General features: G+C 38.9%; 2 protein-coding genes across 2 annotated transcripts; one reads left to right on the top strand and one right to left on the bottom strand.

Moving 5' to 3' along the window:
* The first annotated feature begins 182 nt into the window (after positions 1 to 182).
* rpl36a (ribosomal protein L36A) lies at positions 183 to 2,744 on the top strand. The gene is made up of 5 exons (XM_017408427.3): positions 183 to 291; positions 870 to 975; positions 1,054 to 1,121; positions 1,206 to 1,328; positions 2,664 to 2,744. The coding sequence occupies exons 1-5, from the start codon at positions 289 to 291 to the stop codon at positions 2,682 to 2,684; spliced, it is 321 nt and encodes a 106-aa protein (XP_017263916.1). The 5' UTR covers positions 183 to 288; the 3' UTR covers positions 2,685 to 2,744.
* A 49-nt stretch (positions 2,745 to 2,793) lies between these two features.
* gla (galactosidase, alpha) lies at positions 2,794 to 12,371 on the bottom strand. The gene is made up of 7 exons (XM_017408424.3): positions 12,132 to 12,371; positions 10,461 to 10,635; positions 9,587 to 9,761; positions 9,332 to 9,423; positions 9,101 to 9,262; positions 3,422 to 3,619; positions 2,794 to 3,307 (listed from the first exon to the last, which is right to left on the bottom strand). Exons 1-7 carry the CDS (start codon positions 12,290 to 12,292, stop codon positions 2,975 to 2,977), a joined length of 1,296 nt encoding a protein of 431 aa, XP_017263913.1. The 5' UTR covers positions 12,293 to 12,371; the 3' UTR covers positions 2,794 to 2,974.
* Positions 12,372 to 26,921: the final 14,550 nt, after the last annotated feature.

Raw genomic sequence — 26,921 nt, 5'->3', positions numbered from 1 at the left:
TAATGTAAAAAAAAACAAAACTAAGTCACTGGTTTAAACTTCACCCATTTATCCTTAAAAATAACTATCAGACAAAGAAAAACTGAAGAATACTCATGTAAAATATGCAAGCCTGGAAATTGTCCTAACAGTACATGGATAAATGTTTCCATCAGTTTTCCGTCTCGTCGAGCTGTAGTTCCGCCTCCGGCCGCCAGGGGGCGGAGCGTGGTGCGCTCGCCGGGCTCCTTTACAAGAAGTGCTTCCGGCCTCTTCCTTCCTCTTTTTCCTCTGCTTCGGGTCGCAGCCATGGTATGAATTGTCTACACGAATAGATTTTGTGAAATCAAACTCAATCCTTCTAGTAGAAGCACTGTACATTCAGCAATTCGTCTCTTATGTGTTAATAATGCTTTAATAGGCATCATGATGGCAGAATTTGTTGTTTTGTGTTTATATTATCTAAAATTTAAGCGAATGTAGCTGAGGGAAATGCCGCTGTGTGCTACTTACATTTTAGTCGAGCTTCGTCTGTAGATAATATATTACAAACCAAACTTAAATTACTCGTATTCGAGCATGGCTTCACTACGTTTTAATGTATTAAAGCTGCACGTTTACGCCTGTTTTAGCTTAAGAAGCTACAATGCTATCAGTTGTCTTGAAACAGACGGGAAGCTAACAGCTTCTTGATTTAAACACTGACCTTTGAGACAATAAAAAGCAACGTTTTTAAAAGTTTTGATACATCTCAGTCCTATCTTTGTGTTTGATAGTTGTCACACTTCTGTCGTACCTTATTTGCTGCCATGAGAGCTGATCATGTTCATGAGGCCCAGTCAGAAAATGTTCATTTCCTCAGCTGACGTGTTTCCTCACCTGTTGTGCAGGTGAACGTCCCGAAGACCCGCAGGACTTACTGCAAGAAGTGCAAGAAGCACCAACCCCACAAAGTTACCCAGTACAAGAAGGGGAAGGACTCCCTTTATGCACAGGGTAAATTATATTTTATTTCTGACGGGTTGAATGTTTTTCATTGAATGATCTGTGGCTGAACTTTTAACGGTTCTGCAGGTAAGAGGAGATACGACAGAAAACAGAGCGGGTACGGTGGTCAGACAAAGCCAATTTTCCGTAAAAAGGTAATCCCAGCCTGGTTTAATTAGTCATCGCTAGCGTCGTGGTGTAAATATGTGAGAAATGACACTGAAACTTCACGTTTTCAGGCTAAGACTACAAAGAAAATCGTGTTGAGGCTTGAGTGCGTGGAGCCCAACTGCAGATCCAAGAGAATGCTGGCCATCAAGAGGTGCAAGCACTTCGAGTTGGGTGGTGACAAGAAGAGAAAGGTAAGAAACGGGCATTCTTCTTGTTGCAAAGAGCGCTATGGTGTGTATTTATTACTAAATTAGCTCAACAATCAGTTTATAGATTGACTCTTATCCAACTCTGAAGCATATTTTAGATTGATGCAATTAAATGATGTTAGAGACCAACTCTCAACATTTCTGAAAGTTTGGGAGCATTCAAAAAATACAGTTTCAGGATCAGAGGATGCCCCAGGAAGAGTTTTTTTTAATTGCACTGTTTTTGTATTTTAAAACTGTTTTTGTGAGCTTTAAAATGCTGACAGTGTGAAAGTGTTTAAGTTGGACTTTAAGTTTAGTTAAATCACAGAAGGTGAAGCAAAACAACTAAAATCTGATCCTTATTAATCGTCTTCCAGAACTGGTTTTAGATTTTTAATAAAATTGTTATCGCACTCGCTACTTTCTCCTTATCAAATGATAAATCAGTCGTTTTAATTCAGTTTTAAAAGTCAGGATTCAGGCACAGGATTAATACCACAAACCTCTTAATGTTCCCTACAAACATACTGAACTTAAGTAAATTAAACAAATGAAATTTGTAGTGCTGCCATTAGCATCAAATACCACAAAGAGCTATATTTAAAACCAGATGCTGAATCTGCTGTTTAAAACTTGAATAAATTGTTGAAAAATTTAAAAGGTACTCGTTGCAAACTGGATCAAACATAAATAGGTTATCCTGAACTACATCAGTTTTCCAAATATGTTGATGGTTCAATCCTGAAATGCAGGTACGCACTCAATGTAAACAAAGCGCTTTTATCTGCATACTTCACTCAACAAACCTAAGCATAAATATGTAGCAAGACATCAAAACTGTCAGACTTATAGATCCCAAATTGCTCTTCCATGAACGCCATTGTTGACTTAGTATCAGTCACTTCGGCTGTTTCAGTAGGTAAACAAACTGTTTACAAACTTCACTCAAAGAAGAAAATGTGCTTATTTTGTTTCTTACATAATAATTGTTTTTTTACCTATCTTCATGACATTGTGATGAGTACTTTTCAGTTTAAATGTGATGTATTTTAAAAATATCCACATAGTTTAAAAGCTCATATCTGATGACACTTCAGTGTTTGTGGGAACGTGTTGAAGTTTTACACGAGAAACTGTCTGGATTATTGTGGTTGTTGGCACATTTGGTTTGACTTCAGAGGATCTGACTACTCATGTACTTTATAAATATTAAATGTAGATTAGCAGATTTATTCCAGGGTCTGAGTTATTTGTAAACCTGATGAGCTCAGACACGTCTGTGAGACTCAGAACAAAACCTTTTGATTCATGTGTTTTTCTTCTCTTTCCTTCCAGGGCCAGGTCATCCAGTTCTGAGCTGTGGTCCATGCTGGTGGATGAAGTTGTCACTATTTTCAATAAATATGTTGAAACATACTTTGGATCGGATTCTTTGTTTCTGTTGTGCCTGTCAGAGATGCAGAACTTAGCCTTTATTATTTATTCAGCATTTGGACGTGGAGAATGTAAACATCATACAAACACTCAATCTGGATTAAAAACAATATTCCCATAAAGTGTTCCCTTTAAATTTACACCTAGATTTTACAAAGCCTTTATAAAATTTAACACATAAACCCCTTCTCTGTGGGTGTTAAACACGACTGCTACAAAGTGTTGATTGGGTCTCGTTTAACAGACGCGTTCTTCCAGAGCAGCTTGTGGAAGTGTCTGTTGTTGCCTTTGATCGGGGTGATGGTCAGCAGCGTGGTTCCCGTCGGGTTCACAGAGAAGACGATGTCGCTCTGTATGGTTTGAACACCCATCTCCTTGTACTGAGGCAGGATCTGGGTGATGTTGCACTTTGGGTCACAGACCTTCCAACCAGGGACGATAACGATGGGAAATTTTCGCGGGCCGCCGGTGTCCTGCAGGTTCATCACAGCGACAGCCAGGCTGTTGTTAGACAGAGGCTTCTCCCACACCTCGAAATGATTCATCTGTGAAACAAGAACATTTACCAATCTGTAGTTAATCACCTGACGTTTATTTCAGCCGAGTTTGAGATGTTTCAGTTTTTTTTTTTAATGCTTCGTGTCCTGTCTCACGCCCACCTTGGCGGTGCGGTAGCCCTGCTTCCCCAGTGGGTCCTGGTTGATCTTTATAATGTGTTTGTTCTGCAGCAGCGCCTTGGACCGAGGACAGATGTCCCGGAGATCGTTGGACATGAACAGAGGAGCGGCCATGATGGCCCATAATGCCATCTGGGACTCCTGCTGGTCGTGACTCAGGCCAAAGTTCCCAATTACGAGCTGAAAAGAATATGAAAAGTCACAACTACTACAAAATGTTTTTAATATTTAATCTTGAGCCCTTTAATTTGTATATAAATATAAAGAATGCCGTTGGAAATACACCCATCTTAGAGCATCACTGACTCAGATTATTTATTTTCCTAAAAACAAACATCATTTAACAGTCAGGCAAATGAGTATAGATGCTTATATAAAAGTATATCAATATACCTGATATTGGTATCAGATCAATATTAGCATTACTGGATTAATACTATATTCTTTGCTAAAAAGCACAGAAATGTAATTAAAAAGTGATTTCCCCTCAGCTATATCTTTTCCAAACAGAAGTTTAAAAGTTAAAAAAAACAAACTCTAAAACATTTACATTCATAATTTTGCACTTTGTGTAAATTTAAAAAATGCAATGAAAGGGTAAAAAAATGTTTTATTGTGTTGTTTCTGAACAACAACAAAAAAGTAAATTCTCCACTTTGTAATGATAATATTTTGCAAATTTAGTAGTTATGGAGATATATACATAATTTTATTTGTTTTAAAATGCCAAAAATCAGCTAATAACAGTGGGGAAAAAATCATTCATTTAATGTGTGAAAAGTGGAGGAGCTGCATTTAAAAGTTCAAAGTATCGGATCGATTTCCAGAATTTTACTTGGTATCGGATCGATACCAAATTAGCGCCGTAAGTCCGCGGAAAACGTATGTGACGCACGTGATCAGTGCGTGTGCCAGGAGTACAGCCTGCACTCGTGACGCAAGAGGCTGGCACGTGACAAACTCACACTCCTGACTTGCATGTGAGGAAGTGTGAGCAGCAGGAATGAAAAGAGGAGCACGGAGTCTGCAGCACATCCCATCTCTCCTTCAGTGGATGAATGAACAGAATCTAATATCATCATTTTAAACATATCAGTCTGAGTGTTTTTAAAAATGGCTCCCAGGAAGAAGGGAGCAAAAATAAAGTCTACTGCACCTCCAGAGAGGGAACGGCCTGAAACAGCAGAAAGGGAGGAGGAGGAGGAATTAGATGAGGATGATGATGATGATGATGATGATAGCAGCACGGGGAAGCCATGCAAGGACCGGGAGAAGTTTGCCTTCAAACCCGCAGAAGAAAACATCCTGGTGGAGTGGTTCAAGGAGAGGAAAGAGTTTTATGACAAGTCAGACAGCAAGTTCTACTCCAAGGCCTCCAAGAGGCAGAAGATGGAGGCGCTGGCGAAGAGGCTGGGCTGCGATGGTACACATGGGCTTCACTCACACCATTCGCTTCCTGTTTTTAAGCTTCTGTTCGGTTTCTCCAAAATAACTGCGTCTGCGCTGTTCAGGCTTTCACAGCTCACTCAGGAGTTGGGTGCTGTATGACTTTTTAAAGTCTTTTTAACTTTCTTTATAAATATATCCCCATAGATAATAATAATCTCTTCAAAAACACGGTTCTTTTTTTAATCTGCTTCAGTGTACTGGTTCCACTTTTGTCTTCTTATGTTACTTTTAGTTTGTAGCTACCCATTCTGTCACTTTTAGCTTTTAGCTACTGCTCTGCCAGTTTTAGCTTCTAGCTACATTCGGCTACTTTTAGCTAGTCTTTTGCAATTTTTAATTCTTAGCCAACCTTTTGCTAATTTTAGCCTTAGGTAGTGTTTTGCTACTTAAGCTTTTAGCTGCAATTTTGCTACTTTTGGCTAACCTTTTGCTACTTTTAGTTAGCCTCTTGCTTTTTTTTAGCTAGTGTTTCACTGCTTTCAGCTTCTTCAGCAGTCCTTCAGCTCTCTGCATTCACGCAGTATTTTGGCAGAAAATGCCGTTTCTCTGGTTTAATATTTTCTCCTACAGTGGACAAGATTGAGGGATGGTACCGAAACCAGTGAACTGCCATTGGGAAGCTGAAGAAGACTACGCAGAGTGGACCGGCGGTCCAGAAGAGCACACCCAGGCAGGAGTGGCAGCTGAAGTCCTTCACCTTTTTGCAAGAGTATATCACTCCCAGGACATACTCCACAGAGTCAACAGAGGTAAGCGTTCGCTGTGAACTAAAGAATTTCAAAGTGTGATGGTTCCTCGAGCTCCTTGTCATGTTTTTAACACTTTGAACCTTTTTTTTAGTAGGTTCAGTTTGCCATTTCATAACTGTCTTCACTCTTCTAATCCCAAAGAAGAAACTTTTCTTGTTAGTTTTGTATACACCTCAGTATGAGGGTCACAGTTCGGTACAATGGGAAAAAGAAATAAATGTCAAATGCTGTTATGTTTCTTTAAGCAAACAATAAACCCTCCCAGAACCAGAGACAGAAAAAAACAAACCACACTGGTTAATGTTGAAGCTCTAATGTGTCAGATCCTGTACAGCAAGAATTTGTTAAGTTGCCAATACGTTATAAAGAAAAAAACATCAAATGAAAAGTTTAAAAAATAATTAAAAAACAGAAAAGTGTATAACTCTTTTGTTAAGTAAACAGGTGCAGCGTCCTCCAGTTTCAAACCCGTTTGTGTGGATGTGGTGTGTTTTGCTAAACAAAGCTTGCCACCAAACGTGCAGCCCGTCTTCTTAGAGTGCAGGATGGCACCTAGGCACAGCCAATCAGATGGACACACACACACTCCTGGATGTTTGTGTCACACACACAATAAGTGCAGTCTGTGTAGTAGTTTAGATTTCAGCTCATATTCTGTCATGGCAGTTAGCAAAAGTAAAATAGAAAACCAAAATAAACATGAACGCGTATTTGTCGTCTGGTCCCTGTATCGGTTCAAGATTTCTGCACGGTGGTGGTCCACATTACACCCCTATGTGCTTACAGCTTGGGTAGGCCTCTCTATCACACAACGTACACAACGAGTCCAAGAGTGGCAATGAAGAGCGTCCACAGCTCCCTGCCAGTTCAAGCGTGGCTCCAGGAGGCAGCAGGCCAGGCAAGCGGGTAAAAACCAGCCGCCTAGAGGACGTGATGCTGAAGTACTTCAAGAAGCCACGGCCCAGTCAGGCCATCAACACAAAGGTATGTTTTCTTTTCATCTAACACTGAGAAAATAAAAGGTTAGCGTTCAAAAAAATGACACCAAGGGACAACCTGAGTGTAACAGGCCAACATGCAGCAACACAAGTTGCAAATATTTTCTTCTGATTGCGGCTGCAGACTCTTTTCAGACCAATGGATGCCAGGGAGGCTTTTGGTCAGTACATGATCCAGTACATGCACAAGATCCCAGACAGTAGGTGGGACCAGTTCACAATGGATGCTCTGCAACTGCTAAGTCGATACTCCAAACCTGAAGGGGACCAGCAGCAGCCGCAGCCACTTCCAGCAGCATCGCTGCAGCTTCAGACACCACCTCAGGCGCACTATCAGCCGGCAGTGACGCCTCTAATGTCTCACAGCACCCCACCGGAGGGATTTTCACAGGTACGTAATAATTAAACTGTAATGTTCATGCTCTGAACATTTATACAGATATTTAAAGTATGTGTTTATCTAATTAATGTTACATGTGCTGATTTTCACGTATATTTCAGCTAACAACATCCAGAAACGAGGACATTGCAAGCGAATCGTCGCTGTCAGGCCTTTGTGTCATGCTTGGTTTTAAGGAAGAGGATGTCCCGCCACCTTCTCCCACAGCTCAGCAGGAGCAGGACAGCGTCACAGAGTCGTAGTGTTTTAGAGCTCAAACTGTTCAGTGTGAGCCTTGTTACATTAACTACCCTGAGAGGTTAAAGGTCATGTGGTCAAAACCAATGTCCATCTTTAAATGTCCATTATCCCACACATCGCCCTTTGGCAAGGAGACTCGTGCCATTTAAAGTTTTAACTAAAATAAATATGGTCCACACCTGCAGTCAATGTGTTTATTCTGGTAAATAGACTTCATTGTCTGTTATTTTATTGCTTATCAACGATATGTTCCTGGCAGGGCAGACCACCAGTGTTGTTGGTGTAACAGTCGCACAAATAATTCCTTCGTATCTTGGCTTCATAGGCCCGATGGGTCTTTGAACTGTTCTGGCATCATCTAAATGAGCCTCTCTCCAGGCATCAGGCACAACATTTCCATGTTCATCATCTCTGCATCAGCCCCTAGGATACCTGGCACCAACGTGTGGAGGAAGTTGTGTAGAGCCAGGCCTCCCCGGACGATCTCGGTGCACCTGCTTGGTTTCAGCTGCGGTTGTCAGGAGGCGTCTCCCAACGCTGTGCCCCGGTGCCAAATACGTTCTCAGCAACACGGCGCACAGGGGATGTGCGGTAGTTGGAAATACGTTAAGGTCTTGTTATTCCACGAAGACCGCAGGGTTTCATCATCCGCCTTTCGCAAGGAGAAGGCGCCATCTTGCACTAAGAAGGACATGTCCCTGTCATCCCTGAACAATGGTTCTGAGGGAGGCGGACCCAGTTTGTCATCTTCAGACACAGTGAGGCGGTTTCATCTGTCGAAGGCCGAACCACTGACACACACACACTCACACACAGAAACTTGTAATTACACACACTACATGGCCCAAGAGTATTATTTGTTTATATTTGAAAGCTGTCCAGTCAGAACTAATGTTAAATATAGATGTGGTTCAGTTCTGGGAGTTTGATTATAGAATGACAGGGATTTAATTTTTTCCTTTCAATTTTTACATTTAAATGAATTACAGATTATATTGTTAAGGGATGTTTGTTGTGAAGATTGTGGTGTATTTAAGATGAGGGAAGAATTTGCTGAGTTTATTTATTTTTTGTTTAGATAAAACAAGAAAAAACAGAGTTTCTGCCTGATGTATGCTTATCTTTTTTTCTGTTGTATTATTTTTTAAAGTGGACTTTTAGGTCCGTCAGTTTTTATAATTATAAATTTCTCTTGTTTATGTGACATATAAACACCATGTGAGAGAGGAGGGCATTTATAAGCTACGGCTTCAGGCTTCACTCTCTTTGGGCTGCTTGTAGCCTATTTAGCTTGGAGTTTGCTAGTCCGTACATTTGTTTTTTGTGTTTTTTTATTATTTTTATTATTACTGTACTTTTGTTGTTTTAAATTATTAGTTTTTTTAAATAAAGTAAGCAATAAAGAGAGTAATCAAAACAAACTATTGCTTATGTGTTTTCCTTGTATGTAGCTCTGCACACCTCTGTCACAAACAGACAAATGATGCTGGCAGCCACACAAAAGGAAAACTCCAGAGACTCCCTGTAGCCATGAATCGAATAGTAATATCCAGTTTTAGTCCAGGCTTCAGGCTCGGCACGTACATCTTGATTTCTCTTAAGACCCATAAAGTTTGCATGTGCCGAACCAAACGTCTCCACAGCCAGTCTGTGACCTATGAAGCTAAAACGACAAGTCTCAAGCCCAGTTTTGCCAATTTTTTCCCAGTAGACTGCCCGCAGGAGCCCTTATGGCACGTTGTGAGCGAGCCTTTAAACCTAAAATAGCAAACCATCTTGGTACTTGAAGCCCACTGATTGTGAGTCAAAAGTTAGAGGAGGGTACCATGTCAGGGTCATTCCAGCCTCCGGGCCCTGCTGACGGGACAATGATGTCCTGATGTGAAGCAGTCCACTCCAAGATGGACTTGATCGAATCCCAAGAGTCGGACACGTCGTTGTGGTTGCGCCAGTGGTTACACGTCTCACGAATGGCAGTGTAGTTTGGCTGGGGGCACAGAAAGGCTCTTAGCACGTCACAGTAACTCAGATTACTTGTGTTCAGATTTTCTCTCACCTGATGGAAAGACCACTCATACAGAGGCCACTCACAGGAGTACACGATACTTTTCCCAGTTTTGTTCAGTGCTTTTGACATGTTTATGTAGCCTTAAACAGAAGAAATAGGAAGTTAGATCGAACCTTGTCGAACAGGTTTGTCGAGACTTTAGAAGAACCAAAACTAAAAAAACAAACAGAACAATCAGTGAAAAAGATGAAGATCAGCACTGGTGGAGCAAGTTTACATTTAAATTTTGAAATAAAATCCTACCTTCTCCCAGCAAAGTCCAGTTCAAGAAGCAGCCATCAAATTTGAGCAGATCCACATCCCAGTCTGCAAAAGTCTGAGCATCGATCTCGTAGTAACCCAGACTCCCGGGGTATCTAGCACAAGTATTTTCCCCCACATCTGCATAAATACCCAGCTTCAGACCTTTAGAATGGACCTGTAAGTAAAAAAAAAAGAAAAAGGCGGCTTTTTTTCTGTGCTGTATTTGAACCAGTAGGTGGCGATGTTACACAGCTGAACACTTCAGTACCAGGCTCTTGTTGGTGATTCTCTCTTTTCTCCTTTCTGTACTGCTACTCTCTGTGATGCCTGGGTTAGGAATCAGCCTGCCATAATTATTCTGCTCCTCTCCTTTTGCGAGGAGGGCGAACGAGAGCAAACTTCAGTGAAGAAACTTCGTTGCACCATGTGCCGCTTTCACCGAAATTAAATCCGAGACCCGAGTCCCATGTCTGTTTTTTCCTCCCATTATGTAAATAACTGCAGGATGAATATGTAATCTGCCCGTGGAATCACTTTTACTTCTAGAGTTATTTAACGAGGACTTCTTGAACAAATTTGGAGTTGCAGCAACACTAAATCTGCTAACACAGCACCCAGTGGGATTACACGGGTTTATGCCTTAAATATAACTATTATAAAACTGCATACTATTCAGCATACACCCCAAATATTGAAACTTTTAATAAATTTAGACAAATCCTTCTTCGTTTGTACGTTTAGCTTCTTGTAATATTATTTTGAACTCCGTTAGCTTCAGTGTGTATGAAGGACTTACGGCATTATTACTCCAGAGATAATGACATTTAAGCTCCATTACCTGATTTTTTTTTTTTTTTTAATATCTATTACTCACATAGTCAGCCAGTTTCTTGATGCCCCCCGGGAATCTTTTGGGGTCTGCCTGCAGGCGGCCCTGAGCGTCCCGCTGGTGGGAGGGCCAGCAGTCATCGATGCAGACATACTCGTAACCGGCCTCCTTCCAGCCCTCCTTCACCATCACATCTGCCATCTGCATGTACAGACGCTCGCTGCCAAGGCAACAGCAGGAACCAGGCGGGGTTGTTAGTATCAGTTAGATACCAGCGCTCAAATAAGAACATGCTGAAAGAAATGTCAGAACAGTGCATGCCAGGATACTGTCGCTCACTGTCAGCCACAGTGTTCACGATATATGCAAGAGGCTTCTATTTGGTGCTGCATAGGCTGCTCTGCACAGGTGAGATATTCTGTGTTGTTAATCACAGAACAGATTTATTTTGACCTGACTTAAAATGAAGAAAAATCAAACAGAACAAACGTATTCAAAGATCATTACTTTTGATTTATTTATTTCTTTTCAGGCAAGAATATTATGATTCAGGGAGTCTGGGTAAGGACGCAAAACAGACACAGAAAAAGAAAATGCAGGAGGTGTACAATTATTAAGATATCTGCAAAATTCTGGAGGGAAATAAGTGCTTGGAGTCAGGATCCCATCTGAAAACCAGTGTCAGTAAACGTTAATTCTATCATCCACAAATTCAAGTTAAAGTTCTACTAAGTAAAATAAAAATCTCCCCATTCTTCAGGTGATGGCTCACTACGGTGGAATAAAAAAGAAATCTGTTTCTCAAACAACATTCTGTACGTGTCGCTATGTTGTATCAGGGTCAAGGTGCTAAACTAGTCTGCCTGCAGTCCAACAAGAAATACAAACTCCAAAACCTGTTAGCAGCAATCCTTTTTATGTTGCAAGAATGGTGAAACATTTCCCTGTCAAAACTACAGGAAATATAAGTCAGGTAAACATACCACTGTTCTAACATCAGTTAAAAAAAGGTTTCATCAGCATTAAGTTGTGCTTTTGTGCTCATAAATGTGTGCAGTTCTTTTTTTTAATTATTCAGTATCATTACAAAATACAGCCCAGTAAGTACTAGGTACATACTCAGTACAAAGCAGGTAAGTGCAAGGTATGTACCCAGTACATATCAGATTAGTACCAGGTATATACTCAGTACTGGGTTAGTACCAGTTGTTTCCTGTTCTGTACTGCTACCAATAATTCTATTTACAAAGAATCTCCTTTTTTTAGCGACAATTTTTTTTTTACCTCTACAATTTATTTTACTTCGCCTAGAACTTGCTTAGTACTTTTTGCTTCAAAGGTTTCTTATTGACTGGACCTAAACAAGCAATGGCTTCTGTGGTAGAATCCACTGCAAACCTGTGTCATTCCTTCAGTTTATTCAGTGACAATTACCAAATCTGATGTCCAAATTCAATTAAGTTTCAGTAACTGTTACAATGTTTCTGATCAGATTGTTTTTGTTCTTAAAGGTCTCACATCCGCAAATAAGTTTAAGGTAGTATTGCAAGTGCTTGTTATTTACAATAAGTGTGAACTTCCTGTGTTCCTGGTGTGGAGCACCTTAACTTATATGAAAAAGAAAAGTCCAGGCACAGCTGGGAGACTGCAGGTAGCTTCAGTGGTTCTGTTGGTCCACTGTAGAACCAGGTGGTTCTGGAGGAGCTCGTGTCTTACCTGATGCAGTTATCGGGGTCATTGTCACAGTCGATGTTACACATGAAGCGCTCCCAGTGCAGCCAGCCCATGGTGGGCGTCAGCGCCAGGCCGTTATCCAGAGCCTCCAGGGCCGGGCTCAGGCAGCTGAACACCGACAGGAGGAGCACCGTTTTGTCCATGTTTTCACCCACGGCTTCACGCTTCCTCACCGGCAGCGTTCACTGGAAGCCACGGGAGTTGGTTTACACTCATTTCCTTGTTCCTAAAGCCCGCCTCCCATTCCCCCGATGATTGACACGAGCGTGGACCAATGAAATCAAAGTGCCTCTGCAGCTGACCAATGACGTTTAGCCGAAATCTGTTTTCGGGAAACGCGGAAGCGCTCGTTGTTAAAAAAAAAAAAAAAAAAAAAAAAAAATCTGGTAAAATGTGTGAGAAGTCAGGTGAGAGTCACAAGTTATGACTATGAGTTTTTGTTTCTGTCTCGTGATTCCTGTAAACACAAAATCAACAATAACAACAGTCACACCAATAATATTTATTATTTAATTATAACTGTAATAAGTTTTTATTATTGATAAAAGGTCATGTAATTTCCTAGGTGTTTTTTTTTCTCTCTCTGTCTGTTAGCAAAATATCTCATTGACCCCTGGCCACAAGCAACTGACATTACAAAACTCAAAAATGACTATAACACAGTCAGTTTGACAGATATTTACCTCAAATTTGGTGTGGTATAGTAGCTGACAGTAATTCCCAACATATACTACAAGCACTACACACTGCATGATATATTTGCTTAAAACTGTGACATTAACTGCTGGCATCAGCCCCGTCCGTCTGTTAGCAAAATACCTCATGAACCACAGGACTGATTTCAATAAACCTCTCAGAAGGTAATCGCAAGTGATTACTTTTTGGACTCATTTCAATTCAAGATGGTCGCCACAGCTCATTGACATTAGCAAACACAACATTGGTTCTAACTCAGTCAGTTTTAAAGACTTTGAGCTAAAATTTGGTGTGGTAGTAGCTGAGACTTATCCCTAACTTGTAATCTGAGTGCTCCAAACAACATTCCTCTTGAAATGTTCAGGCAAGCTAAAAAATAAGAGAAAAAACTGTTAGGGTTCAACAAAAAACAACTTTAAAGGCCTTCAAAAAACCTAAAGAACTTTTTTAAATGCTACTTTAAAAGATTGCATTAACATTTAACTCCTTGGGAAAAACCATAACAGAAATAAGCTGAAGACTTGTGCACAGTGCTGCATTTTCCGGGTTGCGACAATAAACTTGTGGTTACAAACTAGTGTGGGTTTTAGAGGATTTTGTGGATCTGTTGTCTGGTTGATAATCCAGTCCTTTTGAGAGCCATGGATAAAAATAAAATAATAAAAAAAAAAATCTCAACAGTTTTCTTACATTCACTGCATTTTTATGCAGGCAGTGAAGCATCACATTGTGCCGAAAACAAAACCACTTCTTCTTATGTTGTACAAATATAAGAGAAGCTCTTGGCAGACATCCTGGATATCTATTTGTATTTGTCTTCCAGCAGACACCAAGACTGACAGAAAATGGCCCAATTTACTTCACTGGTTCCCTAGGAGCCTTGCTAATAAAAACGCAGCACACACATCATTCATAATAACTGACTGTTTAACAGCTGCTGATGCAAGACACTAATTTATCTGGTGCTGATGCAAAATAAATTACAGACAGGTTTCCTAATTCAGCTGTAAAACAGACACCCCGCCACAAAATTCAATTAATCCAGGATGTTTTTATTTGCAAACTTGTCAGAGAAATTCTCCTGCAGAGAGAATGATGATTGTTGCTCTTTTGTAGAAAATTAAAGGAGTTTGTTTCATTTGTTTAGTTTTATCTTTTTTTTTCCTGTTTATTATTTTTGCAAATATGTGAAAATAACACTAATACAAGGAAATAAAACATACAGATCAGATCATGCTAAGCATTTGTTAGCCTGCTACCCATTAATCCAACTTCCAGCCACACAGTGGGATCTTTCTTTTAAACTAATTTGTTTAAAAGCAAGTTATGCAGAAAAAAATAAAACAGAAAGTGCTGTTTTGCAAACATATCACAGATTACATTTTAAAAAAAAAACCCCAAAGGGTTCTGCAAAAATATGGCCAGTCTGTTTGATAGCAATGAGAACTGAAAGTAAAATATAATTAACGTTGAAGTAAATAAAAGTAAATGTTTTTATCTACATACGTTTTTCCTTAAGTGTGATACAATTTTACAAATGATAACTGGACTCACATGAGCCTGCATAGTTCAGTGTTTTCATTTTATCAAAGGGTGCATAAGATATAAAGAAATGTCTCCTTCTGTACATGAATAGAGTATTTTCTTTTGACCCAACATGTAAAAATACCAATAAAAGTCCAAAGATAGGTGGAAAGATGAGCGGTTCAAGCAAATTATGATTTTTGCTCCAGTCTAGTGGAGTTCATTTTGAGAATCTTTGAGGAAACTATAGTAGATATTGGCTAATAGATATACTAGTGGTTATTTAAGCATCACCAGCAAAGTCTCCATTGGACCTGCTGGCAACAAAAGGTGGAAATCTGAAGAAATTTGATTCAAGTTATCTCAAATTTGTATTCAGTTGGTGTGGGGCAAAGGAAGAGGTGAGTTTAGGGTATGCGGTGCTGTTCTCAGCTAAGAATACATGGAAGCATCACATCTTAAAGCTCACCATACACCCAAGGTTAGGAGTCGTTATGATCCTCCCTGAATTAGTCCAATGACATAGATCAGACACCGGCTGGCGGATGTCATCCAAAATCCCATCTCCTTTGTTTAGGTAATGTGAAGATTGTTAAAATTAATAATTTTATTTAAGCCTCCTGAAGCCCTCGTAACTGAAGAGAGGAAGAGAAGCCCTTGTAACTTCAGGTCCATTTGACTCAAACCTTCTTTGGGTTTGTTAGAATTCTGAGACACATCCTCAGTAGAGGCCTCAAGTTTATTGGTTGTTTTGGATAGTACCACTGGACCACCTCATCCAAGGAAAGATCCAGCTGAGGTTGATCAGGCCTTGGTGTGTGTTCCTTAACCAACTGGATTTGTTGAAGGGTTAATGTGAGAATAAAGAAGCTTGTTGTTTTAGGTTAGAATTAGGCACAAAAGTAGATTGTTCAGTTTGCTCATCTTTATATAAGCTTTTTAAATGCCTGACATAACTGTGTCACTTAGTGTTTTCTGAGGTGGTACTTGTTTTAAAGAAGTTGGGAAGTACTGGTCCAACTTATGACTCAGCTTTCTCTGATAATGAATCCAAAATAAACCAAACAGCCCTCATAAATCAGTGCAAACCAACCATATGACAATAATTCTCAATCCCCAAAGCTGGCTGTATGTAAAAAGGGGGCATTAATGAACAGAAAACATGACCTTTCAGAAAAATGTCAAGGGGTGCCCATTTCAAGTCTAAACATTATCAGAGGCTTCACCCAGGGACAAGCCTGATACAAACAATTTGTCACATGCTGTAGTTCATATCAGAGCCAGTGAGAAAAGGCTTTGAGGCTCTAAATGTCAGATTTCAATTTGACTCCCCTGCTCCTGCTGATGGATGGGCCAACCCCGCTCATCTAAATACACGCTTTTTCTTGTTGTAAAAATGGGATGTCGCCTGCCGTCATGAAAGAGACCCTTGTTCTTTTTCAGAGTGCCGTATAAAAGAGCAGGATGCCTGTATCTTTACAGCAGTTAATTGAGATTGTTGACAGATGGGCAGCCCCTGCTTGCTGCCTTGCTTATACTACACCCCGGGGATTTGACACCAATCCATCATGCTCCTTTCTTCCCCACTGTCACATAATTGAAGAGACTGTCATGCCTGAGTTATGTTGGCAACTTTGTTATGAAGCGTTTGGGGATGAAATGAAAGGGAAAGCTTTGTTGTGCTGCGCTTTCTTGCCAAGGAGTTTCATTATTGTATTGATCTGTAGAGACAGGTAGCAGTGCAAGTAAATGTCATCAAAAAGTTGTGCCTCCATAAATTTAACCCCCGCTTCATGACTCACAAACCCACCGTGGGAACGTCATTTATTGTCACGTAATTAGCTGCTTAAGTTGCTTATATGAGTGTCACAGGGGAAGGAGCCAACGTTTGCTGATGTTGCTACTTTAATGAGGTCCTTGTTGGACTGAGCTTGCCTGAAATGGCTGCTGGTAATAACCTTCGGAGGCAAGTGGAGCTGTAAATTTTTTTATTATTGAAAAGTTGTTGTTTTTTTTTCCAGTGCACTTAATGTCTTTAAAGTACAAAAAGAAAAAAAAAGTTAGGAAGAATTTTGCTAATGAGTCAAAGACTAATTAATGCTAAAGGTTCCCTGGTTTAATTTTAGGGATTTTTTATAGATTTTTTGTTTTGTTTTCAGGGCTGCTTCATTTAAAGTGGGTTCAGTTTACATAAGGAGGTATCAGCTCATTATCTTTAATTGCATTTTAGACATCTGCAAATGCAATTACTTATAATTATAGCATGCATAGTCAGAAAAAAAAGACTCAAACTGTGTGCTACAGTCCAAACATCCCTAAAAAGTATTATTATACTTTAGAATAAGTTCTTTATTGTATAGTAAATTCTTCTTTCATTTAGGTTTAGACAGTTGAAATAGTTGGGAGCTGAAATGGCCTGAGTCTTATATAATCAGACACCTTCATATAGTAACAACATTATTTACAATTTAATGTTTTTTTTTAAATTTAGGATATTATTCATTATGGCATGATTAGACAGAATGATTCATTAGGTTTAATAGCTCTTCAAACTGAGCTGCAGACATCTTTAATTAGATTCTCCATGCAGCTCAGTGCTTCAATTCTTTCAAGTCAAAATATAATTAGGAACTCATAAATATTTGCAGTCATGGTAAAAACAAATCAGGACTCAATAATAAACAATCTGTCGTCACCAGGTCTAAAATAAGGAAACTAACATGTCGGATGATTAATAACATATGAAATATTATATTGTGCTCTTGTCTTTTTCCAAAGATTCAATGAAAATGAAGAAACATTATGTGGATTTTGGAGCAACAAGTCAAGATGTTTGGCTACGATGCACAGCACTATGATCAGCAAAACAAGGCAAACCTTTATGCACAGCAGTGGAGGGGTGATGATTTGGTCTTGTTTAGCAAAGTCACTGGTTCTGAATGGGGTTCTTCAAACTCTTAAGTCATGGACTGTATGTATTTACATACATTAAACATTTTAGTTTGTGCTACATATAAATAAAATAAAGTATACATCTCAGGTTGAATACCCCCAATTTTAAAACCGATTACTGTATTTCCTGATATGTAAGCCTTAGAATTAAATAAGAGCAAAGTTTTGTTTTACTAAACCTCTTGATTTGACAATCAATCATATTCTGTAACCGAATATTTTCATTCTCTCAGCTGAAAGGTTGCATTACAAAGTTAAATACATGAGATATTGTATTGGATTAAATCTCTCAGGAGACACAGAAGAAGTTCCTGAAGCTTCATGGTGTGTAAAAAATTAAGACTCATTGAATCAAGTAGAGAGATGACATGAATCTTTAACTAACTTATTACCGATTACTCATTTTCTTTGCTTCAGTTCTTGATTAATTGTGAAAAATATAATAATAATGTTTTATTTTACATCATCAGATCATTATTTTTACAGTGATTAATTTGATATCAAACAGAAATAGTGTCATTATTTCAGTTTCTACTTCTCTGCAGCTGCACTGCAGATGTTTAGACACTGACCTGGAGGCAAGTTTTTCTTATCATTAGACCTTCATAATAAATTATTCACCAAATACATTATTTACTGCCTCATAGCCAAGAGGTTTTATCAAAAGAAGCACTCTGCACCTTTTGTGAGTTTTTTTTCCAAATTTATTGGAGTTTTTTGTGTGTTTTTAAAGAACAAAGAACCTCAAATATTTTCTCACCTACCCACACATTTCTTTATGTTTCCCTCCTAGAAATTATGTCTTTAATTATGATTTTACTCACTGGTAAAAATAAAAAAGTGCTCAACAGTAATCGCCTTGTAATTACATCTGAAATGGTATTTACACTGATCTCAGAGGCAGCTGCACCAGCAGACTCAGCACAGGTTGATACAGTACACTTTGAGAAAAAATCCATTTTAATAGCGTAATCGATAAATAATTCAGTTTGGAGTCCCTAAAAGTCTGGGATTTCAGATGACTGACCTTTGTTCGGGCTGCTTTTAGTGAACCTGCCAGGACTAATCCAGAGTTCGAGGAATCCTGATGATGTACATTATTTACAGTAATTAGATAGAGCTGTATTTTCTGTCCCGTTCGCAGTAAACAAAGTGCATTGCAAAATCAATAACAGGCAAAGAGACTTGGTCCATTTTTACTGAAATCACTGATTTGTTGAGCTCAGTTCCAGGTATTTGTCTCATCCTGTTGGATTCATTGTGTCTGTGTCTCTGAAGGGCTGCTTGATTTTCTGAATCACATTATTAAAGCCTCTTAGCTGAAACATTGTCATTAGGATTTGTTTACTTTTTTTATTTTACAGTTAAATACAAACCAGATTATTCTGCTTTTAGTCCATTGTATCGATTGTTGTATTTGATTTGGAAATGTTATTAAATCGATAATTTTGGGCCGCATGAAAACAGTGAAACGACTAATATGGGCCACAACAAAATATGGTTCAAAGTTAGTTGGAGTAAATTGGATAAGTTGATTAACCATAATTCTGTGTTTATATAAAAAGAACACGCACAATACACTTTAGGGGTTAGTCAGTTGCATGTTTTAGGTTCTTAAATTCAGCTATATTTTTTATTGCCTGCTGCCCAAAGGTGAAGGAGGATAATGTTTTTCTTAGAGTTCCCATTTGATCACTTCTGATGCAATAAAAAGAGCAGCAGTAAATTGAAATGCTGGTTGTTTTTTTGCCTCCAAGTTGTCTTAATTAGCTACAGAGGAACATGATTTAATCTGAAGACAAACCAATCTTATGAAAAAGGTTTGTTGTTCAGAAACCAGCAACAGCATTTCTAGCTGAGAGCAGTTTTATTTTTGATTTGTAATTGTCCATCCCTGCCAGTCATTGTGTTTTTTCCTGTTTACAACTCAGAAAGAGCGACTTTTGTTTGGGTGTTTTTTTGCTCATAAAGACAATAACATCTGCAGGTTATTTCTCATTGCAAGGAGGTTTCTTTAGAGCACAAAAACAGCAAACAAAGGCCCTTTTGTTTTGGATAAAAGGAAATCGTCCCTTTTACTAGTTCATGTTCATTTCTCATGGTTCACATTCTTGATCTGTGTAATGGATGCAGTCTTGACCTTTTCACATGGTGATAAACTGTGAAGTCAGAACTGACCCCTGAAGCTTAGAGGAGCCAGACTGACTGTTTTACAACCTGTTTGCAGCACGACAGGAAACGTCTGTAAATGGAGCTAAAGATGAGCTCCATGTTTGTAGACAAGCAGCTTCCACAGATTCTCAAAGAGAAGAATCAGTTTCAGCTTTTCTGAGCTGCATTTATTTTTAATTTGTCATCGAGATATTCAGCTCTCACTGTGTGACTCAACATTCACACTGTTGTTTTCCTGTTTGTTGTTTGGAAGCAAACTACTTCTGTGTGCTTTGTGCTAGTATATCTGTTCATATATCAAAATGTTCAGATCAGGAATATTGTACTATGACTTTAGGTATTAGTAACTTTTTAACTTTTACTTTACTAAATTATTTATCTTTATTTACACTTTTTACCCCCCATCAGTTCATTCAAAACTTTTTCACTGAAATCTGCTTCAGCATACTTGTTGTGTTCTTGTGTTCTGGTTCTCCAATTAGCTTTTAGCTACTCTCTTGCAGCCTTAAGCTTTTAGCTATTAGGAGGAAGGGAATTGAACCCTGACTGAAACTAAAAAAAACTGATTTGGCAAATCTTATAAGAAGTAACTTCAGGGAATCACAAGGAGAGGATCTGACTGTGACATCAACCCAACAGCAAACAAACAAACAAACAAACAGAAACCAGCCAACCAGCAGAGAATATAAAGACCTGTGGGTGAGTAGAAGATGAGCTACACCTGGGAGATGATGGGGACCAGGTGAGGTGGGCGTGGCAGGCTGACTGGAAGTCTCCTGAGCTGAGGACAGGTGGAAAATGACACGGGGAACACAAGGAAGAAAATACAATAACATTTTACAAAGAAACACAAAGAACAAACCAAACACAAGGATCACAAGAACAAAAACATGAAAATCATACAGAAAATCAAAAAACACCCAAATCCTGACATTAGCCATGACCTTGCTACGTTTTACTTTAAGCTACAGTTATTGTGGCTGTTTAGCTTCATTTTTGCTACATTTAGCTTTCAGCTATCGCTTAGCTGATTGTAGCTTTTAGCTACGGCTTTGATACATTTAGTTTTTAGCTAAGTTTTTGCCAATTTTTGCTGCTTTCTATGGTTTTGATAGGTTTAGCTTTCAGCTACTGTTTTACTAATCTTTTTCTTTATTTTAGCTTTTAAATATGGTTTTGCTCGTTTTAACTTTGACAATTCAGTTAATATTCTTCAACAAATTTCAGCAAAGTCATTCAGCACAGCATTCACAGAAAATGTGATCTTTTTAGAGTCTTTTTTTTTTTTTCTGAGGTTTTGCTTTTATAATATTTGAAGAAGTTATTCCGTGTCACTCCATGAGTTCAAAATGTCTCAGGTCGCCGTGAACCTGTAAATTGATTTCTCCCGGTGAGTTCGGTGCCTGGAGCACACTTTTTTATTCTCTTTGCTGTGAGAAGATAAACAAATAATGCTACACACACCACCCAGGTTCATTTTTAAAAATCCCATTGAAAATTACAGAACAACCTAAAGGAAACAGGTTATAGTCATGCAGATTGCATCTGAGACAAGAAAAACGCACTAAAAGGTCAACTAAACCATATTTTCCCAGTTAAATTAGAAACTTTATCTTATTTGACAGTAAAACACAACATGCAACCTTTAAAAACAGTTTAAACAAGATCGAATGTTTAGAAAATCTGCAAGAAAGTTGACCGTGGGGTGCAGCGTTTAATATTTTGCACCGCATCGCCATGGTAACCAAGCAGGATTATTTCTCACTCTCTGGAAATCTCATGATTGTAATTCTGTGTGTGTGTGTTCCCATAAACTCCCCCCGCTCTGTTGTTTACAGACGGGTGAAAATGGAGCCTTCAGCTTTGCGTGCGCTTACACCTGGCTGGTGAGTTTTCCAACTCGTCAAGTTTAAAGGAAACTTTTGAATGCTGTTATTTTTCTGCTGATAAATGTTCAAACTTTAACAACTTAATATTAAATGCCCGGGAGAAAAATTGTGGGTGAAAAAGTGAAACCTCTTCGCAGCTCTTTAGTTACCACACAGTATGAATAAAGATTATTGCTGCTGTTAGTCTTTAAATATATATATATATATATATATAAAATTCTTCTGGTAGTGAATTTTCATTAACTTTCTAAAAGTTCTCACAGATTTTGTAGACTGAAAACTTTTTACACAAGACAAAATAACTAATCTGACCTAAATAAATTAGATATTTTGAGCTTAACTGTGTTTATTCCTCTCCTCATGGACAAAACGTCCTGTGAATTTGAAAACATTTACTCTTTATTTGTCAAAGTTATTTTAGTCGTCTGAAATAATCGGTTTAATTAACCAACATGTCCTTAGGTAACTCAGACGCTCTCAAAAAAAGTCCTCACATGCAAGATAAGAAGTTAGTGTTATTGTGTTATTGTTCTTATTTATTATTTGTAAGATATAATAGTCAAATGTCGTCTCTTCTGTTATAAAAACACATTTTCTTTCAAACCTTTTTGAAGGATGAGAAGAAGCCTTAAAGGTTGCAACTGCTATTGCTCTCTAATAAACTAATTTCCTTTAATAGTATTTGCATTTGTGAGTTTTTTATTTTTATTTTGTGACACTATAATAAATGTTCACACAGCCTTGTTTGTGGCCACCTGGTGATCATGAGTCTATTACTGTTTTTAGCTCTGCTTTAGGTTTTTAGTCATCTAATGGGGCAAAACAAACTGTCCTTTTCTACAAAGTAAAATACAAATCATTTCCTGCAGCTGAAAACACCATTAAAACAGTTTAATTACTTGATAAATAACCAAAATATTGAGTTGAAATGCAAACAAACAAAAACTGTTCAACACACTGAACTGTTTCCTGTAATAAATCTCTGTGGATTTTAAGTTTATTTTTGCTGAAATGTAAACAAGAATAAAAGAAACTGTAACCTTTAACAACTTTCCAGACCTGAAACTAGAAAAGCACTCTTTGTGACAGCGTGTAATAGCTTGCAGTACAGGTGAACAGTTGATAAATGGCCTCAGGTAGGAACATTTTATGAGATTTAGCTATACATTTAATACCTACAGGATATATCATGAACAGTGACATAAAAAAGGGAAAGAAATCAATACGTAAAGCATTTTTAGGCCTGTGCAGTGACACCCTGGATGAGGTGTGTGTAGTGGAAGGTAAGTGGCCGGGGCAGACTATTACTCAACAGAAATAGGACAGTAAATAAAAAGGTGTTGTAGTACCTGCTGAATGTTCTCCCCAGAGTATCTCTCACAGTTTGGGGTCCTTTCACAAGAGGAGCAGCGCTGTGACGCAAAGCTTCACGTTAGGGTGATAAAGACAGATGGGAGGTTTATTTTTGAGGCAAGTGCTTGGAGCCATAACCCTAAAATGTTGGGGTTCAGTGCAACACCTTCACGTCCATCGACAGCAGAATCTTTTACTTCGTGATACCACAGTGCTCACAGAAAAAAATATTTGTAGATGTGTGCACATCTTCATGCTTCAGCCACCTGATACCTGCTTTCCTTCCTTCAGTTACATCCTCGTGTCTCGCAGAACGATTCTCTCCCGGCTCCTCTGTGGACCTTTTGTTTCCACGGCAACAAGACTTAGAGGATGACTTGGCTTCGTCTTATTCGAGACCATCAGCTTTTTAAAAGTTCCTTAGCTTGACAAAAAGAAAACAGCTGATGAGATATCCGGAGAGTTTTATCGGCCAAACAAAAGCTGACACCTGTAAAATAAAGTAAAACCATTATTGTCTTGTTTATTACCACCAATTAATTACCACTAAGGCAGCACAGTCACATTTACCACACAAGACATCATCAGAACACTGATTGGTTGGACCTATCGAAGAAGTTTCCACCCTGAATAACACCTAAAATGACATAGTTTAAAAAAAAAGGTTTGACTTGAACTTCATTTGCATTTAAGGAAAAGCAAAAGGATCCTTGCTCTGCTATGCTCAGAGTTTTAAACTGCTCCTGATGTCTGAATAAACAGACTACCACATGATAAGTTGAATCCAGGTGCGCTCACAGTAACTTTAGCACATGCTGGCTGCTCATTTTTCTTTCAACTGAACAAATTATGACTTCCACTTCAAGTGGAAAAATGATTTTCCCCTGGATGCAGCAATTTTTAATCACCGTATTCATGCACAGTTTGAGAAAGTACAAGATGATAGCTAAAGAATATTGTTTTTTTTTATCTACAAGGCATTTGGGCACCATGTATCTTCAAACCACAGAAACATAAAAGCAACATTTGTTTTTCCTTTTTTGTTGCAGTGAATCGGCAGACTTGTGTAACCTTTCAGTTACGTTTGTGAGAACATAAATCAAGAGACGGGTGATACATGACACCGCTTTGGCAGGAAAGAAGAGAGGTCATGATCTTTGGTTGGTTCTCGCAGCGTCTGAACAACCACCTCAGCAGTAAGAAGGCGCTCCAGCAGCGAGGAATTAGACATTAGGGCAGCAGGCCTGGACCTCAGGGACTTACACTCAATAATCTCATGGCTGCAGGGGTTCAGGCTTCTAAAGTGTTTCAAGTGTTTGTCACCTCAGCCTGTATAAGCTAGAGAAGGGATGGAAGCAGAGCCAGGAGGGGTTTTATCTTACTGTGTTTAATGACCTTTAGATTGGGAGATGCTGCTGAGATTTTCTAGACAGAAATTTCAATATATGGAAGAAATTACATCAGCTATTACAACAGAAGAAATGGGGTATGATTCTATTGTTGTTTTCATATATTATGATAGCATCCCCTATGATCGATGAGATTAATTTGTTTACAGGTTGTATACTAATTTAGATGAAAAGCAAACAGGAAGCATTGACAGACCAACAGGTTCCTGAAGGTTAAGCCCTGGTTTGACCAGGCTCTGAAAACAAGTCAGACAAAGATGGAAAAGGCCAACATGGGAAAAAACAAAACAAACAAAAAAAACATCCCAAGCAATCATTATCATTCTCCCTGATATTCTTCTGGATAATGTGATATTTAACAAAGGCACTTTTCTTTCTTTTAATGAGCAGAAAGAGAAAATAACCTTTTTGAATTGTCAGACGTCGTGTCACCTTTCAGAGGATGAGATGATGCAACTCAGGTGCATTTTTTATTTTAAACCTAAACATTTTTTGCAAGTTTAGTGGATATAAGATATAGCAGTGGTTAGACCATATAATAGTCATACCACCCTACACAAATACCCCCACCTGAGCACCTCTCAGTGTGTCTCAAGTCAAACAGAGACCTGAAAGAGACACCTGTCCTATCTGGTTTATAATAAGTATATCCCAGAGGTAACGATGACATGAAATCTGACAGGAGTGAATCTTGAGGACAACCAGCATGACAAACTCAGCTCGAGGAAGCAGTGCGGTATTTGCACAACAGCAACAACCTGTAGTGGGATGATTTTCACAGCAGTCACCAGGATCCCAACAATTTATCTGCATGCTTCAAATGAGAGACAATTAGAGGTGAACCTGCATGTTTTTCCAAAACTCCTGTCCTCATGAAGAAGCTTATAAGTTTTACAAATACCAGCTGATGAGGAGGTGTTTCATAGACATCAAATACAAAAAACCAATATATTTTTTTATAAAGTAGTACTTCTATAAATCGAATACGTCCTTAAGTTGGCTCACATACTGACCCACAATCAACATAGAAAGCCTCAGTATTCTGCAGCACTGTGAACTTCTCCAACCACAGCACTGAAAGTAAAGACAGACGGAGAGGAAAACATTGACAAGAAGCTTTGTGAGGGACATCGCTTAAACCGGATGAACCTCCAGAGGCATCAGAAGTTTCATGCAGCAGCTTTTAATGCAGAAACTTGGCAAAAGGAAAGTTCAAACAGGCCATCTTTCCTTCATACTAAAACGTAAATGTGTTGTAACCATGGAAACGTCTTTGCGACAGATCTTTTTTATTGGTATTTTTTTTCTCTCCTCGTTGATTTGTCAAAATGTAGGCACGGACCAAATGGGTTCGTCAATATTTGCTATGTGCAAATGGAAAACTTTATAGAGCAAGATTGACCCAGACTGCGTCTCATCATTTCTACAGAGAGGTTTGACAGCAAACAATCAATTAAAGCTGATTTGTTGAAAACAGGATAAAGGTGCAATCATAAAGATCTGAGTGGCTTTGATATGAGTCAAATGTAAGATAATTGAATTTCTAAATTGTCAGAAATTGTATGGCGTTATTGTTGTGTAGTAAAGGTTTGAGGATGAAAAGTGAGCTGGTGCTCAGTTTATGGACTCTGAAAGCTCATGAGTTTGTGTGAGGAAGGCTAGGCTGTTAGTCTGATGTGATATAGAAGAGTTATTCTAACACAAATTGCTAAAAGTTGATTATGATAAAAACACACACAGTTGATCACATTTTTTCACATTTTAAACTGGTCAGATTAAACAAACCGATTGCTGTTCTCCACTGAAAAGCCTACAACGAGGAAATGAGTGTCAGAACTTGACCACAAAGCAAAGGAAGCCTGGTCTGATGAATCATCTCTTACAGTACTTGTAGATGTAGATGTCCAGCTGCATATGTGTTGTTTACTTGAAAAAAAAAAGACATAGACAAGATTTGCAATGAGACTATAAATAGAAAAGCTCTGCGAAAGAAAAAAAAAATCACCCTAGCTTCAAACAGAAAAAAAAACAGGCGCAAAAATATCGTAACTCCATAAGATGTGGCAGAAATGCCTGCAAAACTTCAAAGGCTTTTCTCCAAGCACAACATCATAGTGCACCTCAAACCTAACAACAGCCTCAGACAGAAACGAGTTCCCCAGAAAGATAAAAGACACGAAGACAAGCTGAGCAGTGTGGTATGTGCAGCACGGTGAGCACAGACCTTTATATAGGGGGAACTAAACAACCTCTTCACACACCCGTGGCACTACACAGATGAGCCACAGTTTCAGGTCAAGACTCAGCTGTATGCCTACATCTCAAGGAAAAGAGAATCTTTTGAAGACTGCAGCGTACACGTTTTGGACAGAGAAAACAGTGACCTCAGGTGTCACCTTTCTGACACATTAAATGGGGCTGCATGGAGGAGCAGTTGGTTAGAAATGTTGCCTTGAAGCAAGAAAGCTGCAGGTCTGACTTTTCAACCTGTACTCTGGTTTCCTCCCACAGCCCAAAAAACATGCTTGTTTGGTGAGCCAGCTACGAAAAGTTATCACTTGGTGTAAATGTGAGTGAACGCTTGTCTGTCTTGCTCATTTCAATGTGGCCCTGAGATGGACTGGCAACCTTTCACCCAATGACCACTGATAGGCACCAGCTACCTGCAGCCCTGAACAAGAACAAGCAGGTAAAGGAAATGGATGGATGGATGGATGGATGGATGGATGGATGGATGGATGGATGGATGGATGGATGGATGGATGGATGGATGGATG

The sequence above is a fragment of the Kryptolebias marmoratus genome, linkage group LG9 (genome assembly GCF_001649575.2).
Source record: "Kryptolebias marmoratus isolate JLee-2015 linkage group LG9, ASM164957v2, whole genome shotgun sequence".
Lineage (NCBI taxonomy): Eukaryota > Metazoa > Chordata > Actinopteri > Cyprinodontiformes > Rivulidae > Kryptolebias > Kryptolebias marmoratus.
This window is presented reverse-complemented; position numbering and strand designations above follow the sequence as displayed.